Raw genomic sequence first — 18,133 nt, 5'->3', positions numbered from 1 at the left:
GAACTGTTGCTGATACTGCAGCAGAGGAAAAGGTTACTTTCAAAGAGAAAGGCATCTAGTCAAAATGCCATCTCTGGATGTTGGCACAGTTAAAGAACCCATCTTAACCTGGCGAGGAGAGAGAGAAGAGAAAGGAGCAGAAATGCCTCCACTCTGCTCACCATTAGCAAATCATCCATAATTTAGGACAAACGTAAAAGAGATGCAGGTGATCAAGCAGACGTACCTCCTGGCCGCCTCTTGTAATTTCACGGGCTGTTTGGCACTGAGGTAAATCAAGCAGGCATCCGCCACTTTATTCAGGTCACCCTCACCTGCAGAGAGGAAAAACAAAACAAGCGTTGGCCCTCAGACTTCGTCAGGGATGAGCAGTAACCCACTGCTGTTGCATGAAACTGGAACAGCCCGGCAAGATGCATGGGCTCTATACTCCATCCCCAAGTCAAAAAACACAGCAAGGTAAACGGATAAATGAGGCCAAAGTGAGATGGAAGGATGTGCACAGGAAGGGAGATGAGGGGAGCAGGGCCAAGTAAAGAGGGCAACAGAGCAGGTGAGACAGAGAGGATGGGGTGTGGGTCCAGGCGAAACGGGCTGGTACCTACCGAGGTCCAGTCTCTCACAGAGGGGGCCCAGGCCCTGTAAGACGGCCAGCTGCAACTTGAAGGCCAGCGTGTGGGAGTAAACTGGTCCAGCTCTGGCACTGACGGGAGCCTGGCTGACTAAAGAGCCAGCCAGCTTTGGCAAGACATCTTTGCAGAACCGGCTCCTTAGAAAATCGCCACACTTGCCTCCCAGGGTACGCAAAACCTGCGGAAACAGTCCCTAATCCGGTGACTGAACATTGCTAAGGCAGCAAGAGCGTTTAGGAGAATGTTTGGTAATTCAATTTCATCTCAGTCTCTGCTTGGAAAAAAAAAATAGAATTATTGCTGTTAATTCCTTGCCCACGGTTTGTGATTCTGACAGTTATGAATTCGGAGGTCTCTGTTCCCGAGGCATGGCTGCTTCTATCCATAAATACAGATTACGTGGAGAATAATTCAAAGGAATCTTGGGTTGGATGAATAATATGGTTAATACCTGAATTTTCCTTCTTTTTTGTTAAAAAAAAAACCAAGAGCTTAAAGCAGTTCACATAGATCATCTCTCGAATCTTCCTAACAGCCCTTGAAGGAAAGACTTGTGCTTTTTAACTCTGAAAGAGTTGGCTGAAAACACACAAACAGGCCCAGGAGCCCAGGCCCAGCTCAGCTGCTGCCATGTGCAGGTGTCGGGAGGGCAGTGACTGGCCGAGGTCCTTGGCTGGGTCTGGGCAGGGACCCTGGTGGGCAGAGCTGAGTCAGAGTTCCTTCTGTTCCGTGGCACAATCTATTATGTACATCATCCTCATTCCAACTTTCACAACAGGCAGTCTCTTTGCATGTCTCGTTTTAAACTTTCTCTAGCAGAACATATTGAAACGTTTTGCCCCACTGCACAGGACTGAGTGTACAGGATAATAAGAATTTCTTTAAAAATTGGTAAGCAAGGCATATCCAGCACAGAGAGCATTTGCTGACTTTGTAGAGAACGAGGCACTTATTTCAGCGCCCTCAGCTGGGCTGCACAAGGCCTGACGGAGCTCAAGGGTCACCAATGGGTCTGGCAGTGGGAAAGCAGCCTCAGTTACAGTGCATACACCTTTATATTTTTTTCCACACTTGCTGTCATTTCAGATAACCTATTAATTTTCTTAAAGGAAACAGCACAGCTGAGTACAATTTGAGCAAGACCTCCTTCCTCCTCCCTTCCCCTAACTTCTCTTCTTCCCTCTCTCTCTCTCTCCCCACCCCGCCCCACCACCAACACATCTGTGTGTCACCTTGCACATTTTGCTTTTGAAAATACATTAACAATTTTGTATGTTATCAATGTAAGCTTGCATTTTGGTCCAGTATATGTTAAAGAATCTTACAGAAACACAATATACTTCTGCCAAGTATATCAGTTGCATCCCTGGCTTCATTTTATATCCCTACACATCTTTTTTTCTTTGCCTTATCTTGCTCACTCACTTCTAATTTATGTTAGCTTGCCATGGTAAATGTATCTCTGTAAGCTGCCTTAAGTGCTTTTTAGAACAAGGAAGGATATAAATAAATAAGCCAAAATATGTGTGCTAACATAAGCCAAACTAACTCAGGGAGAATAATACCATGCATACACAGAGGGCTTTTACCTTTTTGAAGCATTTCATCAAATAGTCCCATTTTATCCTTGACAACAACTATGAGAAAGGTGGGCTGGGTGGCCGCAAGCTTTGTCCAGAGCTGCTCAGCTGGACAGAGGATGCCCACTGCTAGACTGCAGACCCTCGGCCTCTTCACCTTGACTCTTTGTGCCATGCACAGAGGTGGGCATGAGCTCACAGACTCAGGTCCTATCACTGACTATCTGGGTCTTTACTGCTGTGTGAGGGCTTTCTCTAGTTGTGCTGAGCGGGGGGCTACCCTCTAGTTGCGGTGACTCACAGACTCAGGTCCTATCACTGACTGTCTGGGTCTTTACTGCTGTGTGAGTGCTTTCTCTAGCTGTGCTGAGTGGGGGGCTACCCTCTAGTTGCGGTGACTCACAGACTCAGGTTCTATCACTGACTATCTGGGTCTTTACTGCTGTGTGAGGGCTTTCTCTAGCTGTGCTGAGTGGGGGCCTACCCTCTCGTTGCTTCTCACTGTGGTGGCTTCTCCTGTTGTGCAGCCTGGGCCCAGACTGTGGGTTTAGTAGTTGTGGCACAAGGGCTTAGCTGCCCTGAGGTATGTGGGATCTTCCGGGACCAGGAATTGAACCTGTGTCTCCTGTACTGGCAGGCGGATTCTTAACCACTGGACCACCAGGGAAGTCCCTAGCTGTGTGATCTTGAGAAAGTTCCTTAATATCTCTGGGCTTGTTTCCTGCTCTGTCAAAGATGGGGATGTTATTATCTTCCTTGCAAGGGTGTTGTAAGATGAGCTCACACATGGAGAACTGCCAAGCATGCTGCCTGGGGCACAGGAGGTGCTCAGTGGATACTGGTGGCCCTTTCATCTACTAGCTCACTCATTCTGCTTCAAATTCAAAAGGAAACTGACTTTCATTTCTTTTTCTCTGTGCTTTTCTTATTTTTCTGTACTTTCTTCAAGGTATAGTAGGTCACATCAGATAAAAAGAGAACCAATCCCCCCAAAACACTGCTGAGCTTTCAGCTTACATCTCCCCATCCCTATGACTGATGGCAGTGGGGCTCTGGTGAGGTACCTTGAAGGCTCTGAGCACCGCCAGGGGGTCATCGTTGGTGAGTCGGTGTACGAGCGAGGGCCATGCCCGATGAGCCAAGGGAAGCAGCTGGTTCTTGTGGGACTGCAGAACAACCACGCACAGATCCAGCACGTTCAGGACCTGAAAGGGAAGAGGACGTGATTGCAGCAGAGCATAAAGGCTTGAAACCAAGTATCTGCGATCAAGTCGCCACTTGATAAGAATAAAACTTAGACACTCATTAAGTCAAATAAGTATTCATGAGTTCCTGACTACATGTCAACCACCGGTGAGGTATACTGGGTGGTAGCACACAGGGACAAAATATGTGTGTTCATAATACACGTGTTTCCTTGCCTTCATGAGGGGCTTATGGTCAACTGCGGAAAGACCCAAGGTCTCAGACCTTAGCTAAGACAAATAAACGGATGAATGATCGCCAATTGTGACGAGTGCTACGAAGGACAAAATCAAGGGAGAAATGCAAAGACACTAAAGGGAGGGATCTACACCATACAAGCTGCCGGGAGGGCTGCTGGGCTGGCTTCCTCCTCTGTCAAAAGTGGGGATGTCAGTATCTTCCTTGCAAAGTTGCTGTAAGGAGATAAGCAAGGCAGAAACAAGGTAGTAACTTCCACAAGGAGGCATAAAGGATGAGCAGGAGCTAGTCACATAAAGAGTGGAAGGGTTGGGACTTCCCTGGTGGTCCAGTGGCTAAGGCTTGGCACTCCCAATGCAGGGTTGCTTGGGTTTGATGCCTGGTCAGGAAACTAGATCTCACATGACACAACAAAGATCTCGTGTGCAGCAACTAAGACCCTGTACACCCAAATAAATGAATAAATAAAATTAAAAAGAAACTAGAGCAGGGCAGCATGGAGCATGACAGAGGAGGGTAAGATGGGGCTGGACCATGAAGGCATCACGTTAAGACTTTTTTTATCTGGTACTAAATGTGGTGGGGAGCCAGGGGAATGTTCAGGAACGTGACATGATACAATTCATGTTTTAAAAAGGTCACTCTGGCTGCTGAGTGGAGAGAGGACTTGAAGGGGGAGTGAGAAGAAGTGAGGAGGCCCTGGAGGAAGCCAAGACATATGTCCACTTGGGTGGCGTGGGGGTGGAGTCACACAGCCACACGCTGGAGACAGAGGCAAGGATGTGAAGCGTTTGAGATCTGTTTTGGAGATGAAATGGCTTAAACTGCTGAAGGACTTGCTCTTTGGGGAGGTGAAGAAAAGTATTAAAGCGAGCTGCTTGGATTCAGGCTTAGCAACTGAACAGATGCAGGTGCAGCTTTACGAGACAGGAACAGGGGAGAGGGAGGAAACTGGGAGAGGGGAGGGAGATCGGGTTCTGTGACCTCTAAGCAGAGAGGTCAAGTAGGCAGCTGGGACACCGGTAGACCTCAGAAGAGAGGTCTGGGATAGCCTAGATGTCAATTGGTTTTTTTACCTTTCCTGAAAATATGTCTCCTGATCTCTCATGTCTCAAAGTTCACTGAAGATAGACGGCCTGCTCAGGGTCACAGGCAGCGGTCACCATGATGACCAGGGCAGGCTTTCCCCCAGCACAGAGGTGAGGGTGCGTATGTGAGTTAGGAAGACAGAGTGAGGTCTGCAGGAAACGCAGATTGGATGCCTAGTGTGTGCTGGTCATAGGAAGACTGGAATAGAAACAGAGAACAAAATAGGCCCTGCCCTTGAGGGCTGAATAGTTAGGGGAAGAAGAGAAACCTCAGGAGAGAAGGGTAGTACTCAGGGAGAAATGGCTTTGGGATTGCTGACTGGCTTTGGATTTGTGTTCTGTCACTAACTGGGCAAGTTACACCATACTTCATTGACTCAAAGATGCATGTTTTCCCCCTTTTGCCTGGAATGTTCTTCCTCTCCCTTTTGCCCCTGCAGGGCTGGTTCCTTCTCAGCCTTTAAGCTTAAACATCACCCAACAACCTGGTCTAAATCAGAACGTAAGCTCCCTCTTATTCAACAGGCCGTGGGAGAGTAGGTTTCCAAACACGTTTACTACAGGGGTGAATTTTCTATCATAGAACCTCTTACTACCTTCACAGCATTTCCTCCATGTACATGTGTGTATCTGTGCATCACCTCTTTCCCCTTGAGAGACAGAAATTTCCATGAAGACAGAGATCATGTCTGCTTCACTTCCTTCTACACACCCTCTGTCTGATCTGTAGCAGTCCTCAGTAAGTACTGAGCGAATAAGTGAATGAGTATAAATGCCACACCTGATGCTGTTTTTTACTTATAGCCAACAACTCAGTGAGGCAGGTCATCATCATGTCTACTTTACAGATGAAGCAGAACCTGCTCAAAAAGGTGATGTGGCTAGTGAGGGGCAGAGCCAGGATTTGAACTCGGGTATGCCGATCTGACTCCAGTGCTGACGTTCTCCATAGCTACAGTGTTTACATGGCAACTGGGCTTCCCTTGTGTCTCAGCTGGTAGAGAATCCGCCTGCAATGTGGGAGACCTAGGTTCAATTCCTGGGCTGGGAAGATCCCCTGGAGATGGGAAAAGCTACCCAGTCCAGTATTCTGCCCTGGAGAATTCCATGGACTGTATAGCCCATGGGATCACAAAGAGTCTGATATGACTGAGTGACTTTCACTTTCATACATGGCTGCTACAAAGTGTCCAGAAGAGGGAAGACACTTTGTTAATGTATCAACCAGACACCACTAACAAAAGGCACCTGAAAAATGACTCCTGAATGGAACAGAAAATACTAAGAAGTATCTCTGGGAAGACTAAACAAGTCCACAAAACCCAGATGCTGAAGTTTGAAGTAATCTGTGGGCCAGGGTTTTCCAGCCCACTGCCCCTGGTCAGGGCGAAGTGCCCTAGTCACTATCAGTAATTCATGGAGGCGGCTGTGTTCCTCACTCCTGCTTGGGGGTGGGCAGGAGCGGGTCAGGCTGTGCTTTCCTTTGGGTGTCAGATCTGCCCCCAGGTGATCTGAAAACTGTGTCTCCCATGCTCACCCTGCCCCCATGCCCCCAGCCTGTTATCAGAATCACTACTGTATAGTTTAAGTCCTTGCTGATGGGGAGGAAACTGCTGCTTCAGAAACTGCCAGCAAGTGAGGATGTAAGATTAAGAAAAGTGTTGATGCTCGGCCTAGGATGAGAATGGAAGCGGAAACAGAGATAAGGGCTACAGTCAGGCTTGGAAGAACGACCACTTTAAAGTATTAAAACCTGTGTCCCACATTAAGTCAGCACGGAAAATGATATCCTTCCCAAAGCTTATGACTTCCCTCCCCGCCGCCCTTGGAGATGCGATGACTCTCTGAAACTTTGTGCTTTTTAATTCCATCAAGGGGACTCAGCTCCCTTTTGGCATCTGGGTCGATACAGAAAGAATAAGATGGCATCCCACAGATAAATTCCTCCTGGGGCCTTCTCTCGGCCACCACACATGCACCGGAAATAAGGGTGGCTCCTGCTCACCCTGCAGTCACTGCCCGCAGACCAAACCTCATCCCGCTGCTCTGTGAACGCAGGGGCAGGGCTGCACACTGACCTTCAAGCGCATTTTCAGGCTTTTATCTGACATCAAGTGGACGCAGCGCTCCATCACGTCCGTGGCTATTTGGATCTGCACTGGCAGTGGTGGCTCCACGTGGGGACCGGTGTCATCCCCCTCCACTTCGGGAGGGTCTGACTGCTCCTCTGGAAAAAATGGATACCTGGGGGCAGTGTTTCCTGAGAGATGCCGCACCTCAACTTAACCTCCCAATCTCAGATCTGGAGTAAGATTTTAGAGGGAAAATGTCGAGGAACTGATCCCAAGAAAACCATGTAAAAAAGGTGGGTCAAGCTCTGAGTCAAGATATTCACCAAAATACTACCTCTAACAGCTAGGGAAACCCTCCATGTCCACTGTAGGGGGATGGTTATATAAACCATGGTATGATCCATAAAATGAACGGCATGTTATGAAGGCCTGAAAATTTGTGTTTATCAAGGGCTTTAAGGACAAGGGAAAATGCTTATGAAATAACATTGTGTTAAAAAGAGAAAAGCAGGATACAAAATTGCATACACAGTGTGAGTACTATTATATAAAGTTTTATATAAAGACAGGAGGAAGTACAAAATATTAACAGAGATGGGGTCACAAGATAAGGATTTTTATTTTTTCCCTACACCATTAGCCTTTTCTAAGTTGCCATTCATAAATATTTAAAATAAAAACATAAGAGGGCAAGGTTCTAATTGGGAGCCCTGAGGCTGGGCAGTTCCCTGGTGGGCCTCTGGCCCTTTATTCTCTTTCCTCTCCTTTTGACTAAGGGGGTACGTGTCTGTCTTCTCTACCAGCCTGGAAGCTCTTTGGAGGGCCAAGATCAAGCCTTGTACCTCCTGGTATGAGGGATAACACCAGGGCAGCTTGATGCAACATACAGTGATGGGGTTTGGTCAGAGGACTAGTCTTGCCTCCTCATCCTACGAGCAGCTCCTCTCACCCCATGTTACCTCACCTGACAAAAATGGGGATAAAGCATTGGCTTGTTGAGAGAATTAAATGAGATGAATGTCACCAGTTATTTGCTTTCACCGCCTGGAGTGCTACATTGCATGAGATAAGTGTAAGTTTGTAAATTAAAACAAAAAACACTTGAGAAGCGTGAAACCCAGGCCAAAACGCCTTCCCTGAAATTCTTCCTCCCTCTGCTTATAGCCTCTAGCCTCCTCCCCGATCCTCAGTATCAGCTGTGCTCATTTACACGGAGCTGAGCATTGCTCCCCTAACTTTCTTCCATTTCAGTTTCCTCTGCTGGAAAAACAGAATCTTAAGAGTCCATATCTGTCTCTAACAATGCTGAAAAGATAAAGGAAAATGTGTTTATAGGATGCTTGGATTTCCTGGTGAAAGAGGCTTCAGATACCCAAGGTGCGTTTATAGCTAAAACAAAAAAACCCATGTCAAACCACTATCAATCTAAACATTCCTTATAATGCCAAGTGTGTGGTGTGTACTTGATGAATGATAACGATAAGAACAACAAGGCTGTGCTCTGCTTCTAGAGGAGGACTGGTTGTTTGAAATTCACCTACTGTGGAATGCTATTTGAGAGCTGCAGATTCTTGCTATTGGAAGAAAAATTTGATTCATTCATTCCGCTCCTGGCAAACATCAACTAGAACCAGAAGCTCCTAATCATGAAAGAATGGATTCAGGGACGATGCTAGAATTTCAAACAGGAATGGGCGATCTGGATTACCAGGGATCAAGATGCCTCTCCTTCATGGTTTCTAGGCTTGGTTAAGGGGTGCAGTTTACAAGGATTGGGTTGGCTCCAGAAACAAAATGGAGAAGAAAAAGCTGGATGGATTTCTGATTAGAAAATTCTGTTTCTGGAGAGAAAAACAACTCAGCTCTGCATAAATTGTTCTTGGTTGTGACGCTCCCCTGCTATTTAGAAGGAATCTGTTGTAGTTTGCTGCATTGAACTACTATTTCCTGTTATCCTGAAAAAGTATTGGCTTCAGTTCACCAGAGCCTCAGAGTAGAGACTGCCAAAAAAAAAAGAGAGAGAAATCTGCTCAACTCCAACCTAACAAACTAATTTGGGACTCAGTTCGATTTAGGATAGTTCTGAGACCACCAAGCTCATTATGACTTGGCATTTTATGTTTGCAGAGGAGATTCTAATAATTTATTAATCCTTCCGTGACCTGAAGCTCCAGATTGAGCTTGTGAATAAAACAACAGGCCAAAGCTTCAATTAGCCTAAACTCCCTTCTTTATCATATCAGTTGGTAAGAAAAACACTGGAATCTCCTCCTACCAATAAATAAAATAAATGGACAAAGCGTATGAAAAGATAATGGGCGTAAGAAAAAAAAAAAACTGTTAGGAAAGATGCATGCAGAAAGATGTTTGACCTTTCTAGTGATCCAAGACATGCAAAGTGAAATAATCAGAACCAGTTTGATTCAGCGAGGAGTAAAACTGGTGATAGTCGTTGTTGGCAAGGCCGTGGTGAAACCAGTATTAATCCTGTACTGCTAAGGGGAAGGCGTAAATTGACACAACCTTTCTGGAAGGCAATTTGGCAGGCGTAAAATAATGTTCATATCCTTGACCTAGAAATCCCACTTCTGGGATTTATAAAGAAATATGCAAAAGGAAGGAAAAGGTCACATGCGCAGAATCATACACTGAAGCACTGTTTATCAGAGTGAAAAGCTAGAAGCAACCTAAACTTCCCACAGGGGAATGGATGCTTAGGAGCAGCTATTAAAACATTAATTATGAAAACTCCATAGCAACATGAAGAGCTCCTTCTTATATAACTAAATGCAAAAGGGGTATCATACATTTCAACTGTGGCTGCAATCAAATAAAAACAGGCCTGCAACAGAAAAGGATGGAAAAAAGACAGCACACAAAGTGAGGATGCCTACGTCAGCATGGTGGGCTTATGAATGACACTTCTTATTTCCAAACTGTCTATAACGATGTTTCATTTTTTTACAATAATCTACTTCAAAAAGAAAACAAACAAACAAACAAAACAGTTGAAGCCAAAATAAATGATAGTTACCGTCTTCATTATCAAGATCTGAGACATTCCCAGCTGCCACATCCTTTTCCTTGAGGTAGTTCAGCACGAACTGCTCGATGTCTTCAGCTGTGGTGGGGTTCTCAAGGCCTTTCTCAAGACTTGCTGGTCTCTGGCTCAAAGGACTTCCCTCTTCCCCTACGCTTTGCTCCTGGAGTTGCCCGAGATGACCCGCGTCTGGGAACCACTGAACTGTAAATAAAGTGTTATAACGATCACCTTGGTCATTGACGATAGGCATTAGTACCTTCTAACTAGAATAAGCTCTTTGCTATGGCCCGTGTGGCCACCACAGGATCCAGTCTCTACCTCTCTCCAATCTTCTCTTCTAACCACTCCTGGCTGCCTGTTCACTGACCGTCTTCTGGTTCCTCCAGTCTGTCAGATGTCCTCCCGCCTGTGAACTTCCGCACATGCTGTTCTCATTGTCTGGAATACTTTCACCCCTATGTCACATCTGGTTAATTCCAACTCACTTTTAGTATCTTAATACAAATACACCTCACCCAGTAAAGCCATCCCTTGACTCCCGTACCCCATCCCAACTTCAGTCTCTTGTATGCTATATTAGATATGTTCTTTTCACGTCTAATGTTCTTTCATTTCAACTCATCAGCATCTGCAGTTACTGTATTTACTTTGTATGTCTTGTTTAGTGCCTGAATCTCCCATTAGACATTGTGCTCCAGTGATTACCCCTGCAAAGTCAGTCTGCCCAGCATGGAGTGGATGCTCAAAACACACGCTGAATGAATAAATACGCTAGACTGAAGGACAGCTACAAGAGACAAAATTCTGAGTGCAGACTACATTGCTCATCAGCACAAGAGAAGTTCAGCAGAGCCTTGAGAACTAACAAGGCTCACACAGGTATTTGATACAAAATGCTTCAGAAGGCTGGCATTTTCTCTCCAAAGCTTTTCCTTCTTCAGTGATCCTCTAATACTTCTGATGTGTCACCACGGAATAAGCTTCAAACAGTACCGAATCTGGTTTTCAAACTGTGCCTTGAGGAGCCCTAGGGCTCTGCAGAAACGTCTCAGGGTCACAAGAGGAAGGGCACCCACAGACAGCAGGTTAAAGGGTGGGAACAGGGTTTCTACACTTTCTGTGGCCAGCACTGCTCTAGTTTTAACTCTTTTTATATATTGGGGTCCCCCAGGGCTTCAGTTCAAAATGGCAGTTAATACTTAAAGAACAAAACAATAAGAAAGCCCTGTAGCCTGAATTTTTGTCCTCCTTTTGCAGACAGCAGGGGAAAGTCTCTGATAACCTTTGGCACCTGCTAATCTCCTTTCTGCTTCCCTGGTGGCTCAGCGGTAAAGAATCCACCTGCCAAAGGAGGAGACGTGGGTTCAATCCCTGGGTCAGGAAGATTCCCTGGAGAAGGAAATGGCAACCCACTCCAGTATTCTTGCCTGGGACATTCCATGGACAGAGGAGCCTAGCAGGTTGCAGTCCATGGGGTCACAAAGAGTCAGACACAACTTAGCAACTAAGACAACAGCAGCAACAATCTCCTTTCTATCAAGGAGTATCTGCAAAGAGTCACAGCCGTAGCAGATGGGCTATGCCTGGGCCAGGCAACTGGGAGTGGCAGAGAGCGAATGCTGGACATGAGAACCCCTGGTTCAGTATTTGAAGGTTCCTACATGAAGGGATCGATTATGCCAGTGCTTCACTGCCCAGACATAAACCTGTCCTTATTGTACTCTGAGGGACTGCAGTCCCAATGGGTTAAAGCCAGTACCCAGCATTTACACTGCTGAAAGCAGACACGCTGCGAAGATTATTTTCTAGATTTAAGGCTACTGCCAGACATTAAAAAGTCTTTGCTCACAAATGGCTTTTAAACATATGAAAAGAAGCTCAACCTCACTCTTAATGCAAATTAAACTATAATAAGGTGCAATTTTTCTCCTACTGGATTAGCAAAGATCAAAAAGCTAAGGTAATATACAGGGTGGGTGGGGGGTGGCAAAATTGCTGCTCTCTTATACTGCTGATGGAAGTTTAAATTGGTGTAACCTCTTTACAGAGCAATTTGAAACTGTATCTCTCTATCAAAGACTCAAATGTAACACTCTCTAAGCCAGCAATTGTCTTAGGAATTTACCCTATAGATACACTTAGACATGTTCAAAATGACCTACAAAGATACTCACTGCAGCATTTTTTTGGGGGAGCAAAAAGATCAGAACAAACAAAATGTCCACCAAGAAAGGACTGCTTAAACCATGGTGCAGCCATGCAACAGAACACTATGCGGCCATCAAAACAATACAGCAGCTCCGTGTGTGCATGTGGCACGTTCTTCGGGGGCCAAGGTGTGTGGCATGGATGCTTCCTCATTTTTCAAAGAGACTCAATTTTTTGTTGTTGTTGCTGTTACAAATAATCAGCCAACCAGTAGCTGGTGCTAAGCAGTAATTTAACTGACAGTTCTTGCCTTCACTATGGAACCTTACGGCTTTTTAGTCAATGAGTGTGAAACGCTGTGCTTATAGTAACTCGGTTTCCTAAAAGGCATACCGGGTTCTTTTAAAACCTTTCGGAAGTTCCCTGAGACCACACTTCCACTTCTGTCTTAAGAGAATGTGACCATCAATTAGAAGAAAGAAAGCCAGCAGACAGTGCTACTTTGCTTCATGCAGGGCTGATCCCCACATGTGCGTTCCCCACAGAACTGCTTACCATCCAAAATGCAAGTGTTGTCTGGGTTATTTTGAAACTTCTGGAATAGCTATCCCCACTTTGGCAGCTTTTCCTAGGATGTTATCAAGTCAAGCTTTTGCCATCCTCATTATCCTTTCTACAATTTAAGGAAAGGGTGCTATACAGGATCCCTCCTTTAGAAATGATCAAAGACACTGGCAATCCAAGGCAATTCCATTTTCAAGGCCCAAAATGAGATATCTCCTGAGAGAATATATATATATAAGTAATTCCATAGACAGAGGAGCCTGGCAGGTTACAGTCCATGAGGTTGCAAAGATTCAGACGTGACTGAGTGACTAACACACTTTGGCCTTTCTCCATGGCTAAAGCAGATAAAGAATCCATCAGCAGTGCAGGAAATACAGGAAGAAGAGGTTTCGATCCCTGGGTCCAAAAGATCGCCTAGAGGAGAAAATGGTGACCCATTCCAATATTCTTGCCTGAATAATCCCATGGACAGAGGAGCATGGTGGGCTACAGTCCAAAGGGTCACAAAGAGTTCGACACAACTGAGCAGGCACAACTACCATGAGTGTGTGTATGCTGCACAGCATGTGAGATCTTAGTTCTTCAACCAGGGATCAAACCCGAAACCCCTGCACTGGATGCATGGAGTCTTAACTGCTGGACTCTCAGGGAAGTCCCTGAGGATATTTTTAATAGGCTTTTTCTTAATATATTTTTTAAAACTCAAATTAAGACATAGTAGAGTTCTCCAATGGTACCCCACTCCAGTACTCTTGCCTGGAAAATCCCATGGATGGAGGAGCCTGGTGGGCTGCAGTCCATGGGGTCGAAAAGAGTCGGACACGACTGAGCGACTTCACTTTCACGTTTCAGTTTCATGCTTTGGAGAAGGAAATGGCAACCCACTCCAGTATTCTTGCCTGCAGAATCCCAGGGACGGGGGAGCCTAGTGGCCTGCCGTCTATGGGGTTGCACAGAGTCGGACACGACTGAAGCGACTTAGCAGCAGCAGCAGCAGCAGCAGCAGAGTTCTCCAAAGCACTACGGGCAGGAGTCTAGGCCCTGGAATATTTGGGCCATGGAAGCCATTCATAATCTAAAATCTATAAACAGTCAGCAAGTGTTAGCTGCACTTCCACAAGGGCAGGGACCACCAGGTTCTCCTTGGTCATGGCTGCTATCCCAGTGACTAGCCCAGGACACAGGCTTCTTCGTGGTTGCAAAATATAACCCCTACTCCTTCCTTTGGTCTACAAGGCCTGTGGGATTCACATTTACCCACCCTTTCAATTTCATCTGGTGTCACTCTCTCCACAGTGACCCCTCTCCCATTCTCCAAAGACCCCAAGCCCTTTCTTCCCTCCAGGCCTTTGCATCTGCTATTTGCTTGGCCTGAATATTCTTTAAAACCCTGAAAAGGACATGAAAGCTCCATGATGAGCCCTTCTCAAACTTTGGGTCATAGCTATAATGTCCCTTCTTCTGAGAAGCCCTTCCTGACCACTCTGCTACTGTTCCTGTTACCCTCTCACAGGAGCAGGAAAGCTCCTTGAGTTTATCTGTCTTGTTCACTGCTGTACCCTGATTTAGCACAGTGTCTGACATCTAACAGGCACTCTTTATTTAATGAATGAATCACAGAACATTTACATTGCATGTTCATGAATGAACACTGGAAGCGGGATCAGCTACAGGGCAGAAGACTGTCCCTGTTCAGTCATCTTCCTTGACAAACTTTTCTTAAGTGGTCTTGGCTTTGTCAGCTGATAGAATGAGGTCAGTGACCTTTCCACCTACTTTGGCAGCTACTAGCGGTACTGAAATAAATACTGGATGTATGTTCTCTGGATAAAAGGAGCTCATGTATATAGCTCGTTTTTTAGTTTTTTATTTTTTCATGCAAAGATGGACTATCCAGTGGAGGGCTCTTTTTCTTAAGAGTCCAAAACTTTGCCATTGCCAATGGTGGCTAATACCTCCAACAGACACCCAACGAGGTGAAAAGGAAGGAGAGAAATTCAAACCAACTCATACAATTAAAAGGTTAAAGTTTCTAGGCCTGCTCTGACGTGGCCGTCGCTGGCTATGTGTGGCTATTTAAATAAAAATACTTCAGTCCCTCAGGTGCACTTGCTGCATGTGGTTAGTGTACTGGACAGAACAGATATAGAACATTTCCACCATCACAGAAAGTTCTGTTGGACAGTACTGTTCTGGATTATCTGTGGACTGAATAATTCATGCTAGTTCTGTTCTCCATTAGCAAAGATACTGCTAACTCTAAATACTGTCAGAAAAAGTCTGGTATATTGAAGAGAAAAAAGTCATAAATCCTGACTTTCCTCCTTATTAACTGTGTGACCTCGGCTAAGTAGGAGCTCACTGAGCTTTAGTTCTCCTTCTCTGTAAAATAAAAATAACGTTTATATTTAAAGTGTGCAGGGTTTTATGTCCCTGGGATGGAGCAGGGGCATTGAGCCTGTTGGGATGGAAGAGACTGTTATAAGCATAAGAACATAAGCAATGGAACCCTAGCATAACATGTGGGACCAGATAAACAACTATACAAATAATGAAACAATGTCCTCCATAGCATAACCACAAATAAACAAACAAACAAAAACAAGATGCAACAAACAAGGATACTAGTCCTTCCCTCCCATCAGCATTAAAAAGGGCTCTCAATTTACCTAACGCTGCCATCAGGGTGTGCAGGACACTGACAAAAGTTGCAGCTTTCTTATCATAAAATTGGTCCAGGGTGGCCAAGACATCTTGAACCACGTCTGCCACCAAAGGAAGCAGGCTCGAGTCCGAGTTCTGCAGCATGACTTCCAGGACCTTCGGGGTGTGGGGGTGCAGAGAGAGATGACGCAAGTTTAAAGAGATCCCGTTCACCAAATAGTCGGAATTCTCATTGATCAGGTGCTGCAGGGAGTCGTAGCCACAAGCCTGGCAGATGTCTGTCATGGTGCCGATGGCCGCCTGACTGATGAGCAGGGTTTGGTCCCCAGCCTTCTCCAGTACTGGATATAGGGCTGACATCAAGAGCAAACGGAAGTCCTTCCCTAGTGCGTGTGCGAAGTGGCCTATCCCTTCCAACTGGATGCATATCTGCCAGATGTTGCTGTTCATGGAGCAGACCGTGGGACTTGGCTTTGAGAATTCAGGGAAAGAGGTAGGTGGGCAGGAGTGTGGACCAGAAGCGAGGGCCTGAAGGCCCGTCCACCTCATCGTCGGCTCCTCTCCCGCTTCTTCAGCTTCCACACAAGTGACCAAATACCAGTTTTCTTGGCTCGTGTACACTTCCAGTATGGAGGTCACAATCTCCCTCAGCTCCTGCGGGTCAGCTGGAGTGTGTTTTTCATGGAGATTCTCCACCCCCAGCCCAGCAGCTCCCACGACTAGCTCATTCAGGATCATGGCGGCCTGCTTCCGGTACACCATGGACTCGTGGTACAGTTCCATAAAGTGATCCACAAGCAAGTAGAGGTTCCCATAGAAGCCAAGCAGCTGACAAACCTGCCTCAAGAGCAGAAAAACCCTCTCGTCGGTGAAGAAGCGGAAATATCTCCTCTGCATTTGAGCCCAGGGCCTTGCGGCTGGAGCCTCTGAAGAAGCGCTCAGATGTTCAGAGTTCCAGCGCCGGTCTTCAACAATTTTGACGTCGGCCACGTCTAACTCCAGAACTTGGATAAGCGCTTTGGAAAGGCGCTGGAGGTGGGCCACAGAGTTGAGGACGAAGTCCACTTTGGGGCCCAAGAGTTTCAGGTATCCGAGTAACAGGGAGAGAGTGGAGAATCGGCCCTGGTCGTCTTGGGAGCTCATCAGGCGGGGAAGGGACGTGGCCAGGGAGTGCAGGTTTTCTGACAGGATGTCAGCGAAGGCTCTGCTGCCCACTACCACCTTCTCGTCTGCGAAACGCCTCAGGGCTTTATCGCACTGGGCTTGGACGTCAGGACTCTCATCGTTTGTCAGACTCACCAGGGCCTTCAGAAGGGGGCCAGCTGACTCGATCAGTGACCGACTGCACTTTAAGAGAAGGGCCTCGACAAAGTCTATCAGCTCCAGCCTGACCTTCCAGTGTGGGTGGACTGAAATGCACTCTGTTATCTTCTTAATAAGGATGGTCAACTTGTCACCAGTATTTTTTACCCAGCTGGCTTCCCTGTGAACCATCAGTTCTGCTACCCTGCGCTCCACGGCAGACTTTGCCTGGACCTCTGAGACCCTTCCGAGCTGGGCATCGGCCATAATGAAACTCACTGTCTTGTAAAAGACCTTGAGGGAAGACACGACGATGCTGTGCCCCTGTTTGAAGTCTCCTGTGATGACTCTGGTCAGGGTAGTGGAGAGTCCAGGTAAAAAGGAAGCAAACAAATCCCCCAGATGCTTCTGCTGGAGCGCATCCAAGGTGCGGGGATGGTCCGGACAGTCACACTGAAAGAGCAGAACCTGCAGACATGTTAAGGCAGCCATTTTAATTTCCTTGGATTTCTCCTGTTCTGCGAGGCCCAACAGCAGAGATACGGCAAATCCTAAGCGAGGCAGAATGGAGGGCTCATAAAAAGTCAGAAGGATGTCCCCATAAGCTGAGTGCATCAACGTGCCGAGGCCCCGGATCACAGCCAGTTTCAGCTCCTCCGACAGAGCCGCGGGTTTCCGGGAGCTGGGCGAATACAGGCAGGCAGAGAGCTCCGAGAAGAGCTCCTGGAGGAGCTCTTGTTCCTTGACGCATGTGGAAGAGAGGACGAAGGTGATGCACTCCACCACGCTCTGGATCAAGCGCTCTCTTTTGGGGCCTGGGGTCTTCAGGGTAAATCGCAAAGGGAAGAGAATGTACTGCTGAAGTTCCTGAAGGGCAGAGTCACTTACGGCTTGTAACTGGGCCTGCAGACGCTCCACGTTCTCCACCGTCTGTGTCTTGGTGAGCTGAACGCAGACCGGACGCAAGACACCAAAGGCCTCCTCCGGGGTATCAAATACCGCCATTGTGCAACAGCCTTCCTCTCACTGAGGAAACATCCTGCAGGCTGGAGGGAAGGAGACTTTTCAGTACAGAAGGCCAAGCTCAGAGCAAATACAAAGTGAACTCGCATTCATCACTCAACAGACGTTCAGCAGGGGCCTACATGCCAGTCACTGCACGAGGTGCTGGGGGAGCAACGGACGGAAAAGAGCCGGTTCCTGGTCTTCGGGAGCCCTCAGTCCAGTGAGGGAAGCAGATATACAGTGACAACACGGTCTATGAAGAATTAGGAGAGACCTGTGCTTACTGTCCTACATGAGCCTGGAAGACCTACGTGTCTTAACACTCAGACAGATAGCCTGGGTTTCACAGGAGGAAAACGCTGAGGCAAGACTCAAGGGAGGAGTAAATAGAAACCTCAGTGGATTTCAATATACGCAGAGGCCCATGAAACACTACCCAAAATAAAATACAGAGTTATTTCCAGCACACTGAAAGGCTCCCTCATTCCCTTTTGCAATCAATTCCCACTTCCCCTACCCATGGGTTCCTCACCCAGAGGTAACCGTTACTCTGACTTTTACCAGTGTGGACTAGTTACACCTGTTCTTA

The 18,133-nt window shown here is 46.7% G+C and overlaps 1 protein-coding gene across 5 annotated transcripts in view; it reads right to left on the bottom strand.

The window, feature by feature from the left end:
* The window catches only part of TTI1 (TELO2 interacting protein 1), a 41,456-nt gene that overhangs the window by 12,935 nt on the left and 10,388 nt on the right, over nt 1–18,133 (bottom strand). For 3 of the 5 annotated variants that reach the window (XM_086330873.1, XM_086330872.1, XM_086330874.1), the window contains 6 exons: nt 15,243–17,585; nt 9,850–10,059; nt 6,822–6,970; nt 3,277–3,417; nt 606–810; nt 227–314 (listed from right to left, as the gene is read on the bottom strand). In XM_086330873.1, the coding sequence (XP_086186999.1) occupies nt 227–314; nt 606–810; nt 3,277–3,417; nt 6,822–6,970; nt 9,850–10,059; nt 15,243–17,544 (3,095 nt within the window). In that variant the 5' untranslated portion in view covers nt 17,545–17,585. The remainder of the gene's footprint in view (nt 1–226; nt 315–605; nt 811–3,276; nt 3,418–6,821; nt 6,971–9,849; nt 10,060–15,242; nt 17,586–18,133) is intronic. The other 2 variants (XR_015138640.1, XR_015138641.1) reach the window with 1 other exon arrangement.

The sequence above is a fragment of the Bos grunniens genome, chromosome 13, assembly GCF_055505025.1.
Source record: "Bos grunniens cultivar Pamir isolate PY7600 chromosome 13, Bosgru_T2T1.0, whole genome shotgun sequence".
Taxonomy (NCBI): Eukaryota; Metazoa; Chordata; class Mammalia; order Artiodactyla; family Bovidae; genus Bos; species Bos grunniens.
Note: the sequence above shows the minus strand (reverse complement) of the source record. Positions and strands in the feature narration are given on the sequence as shown.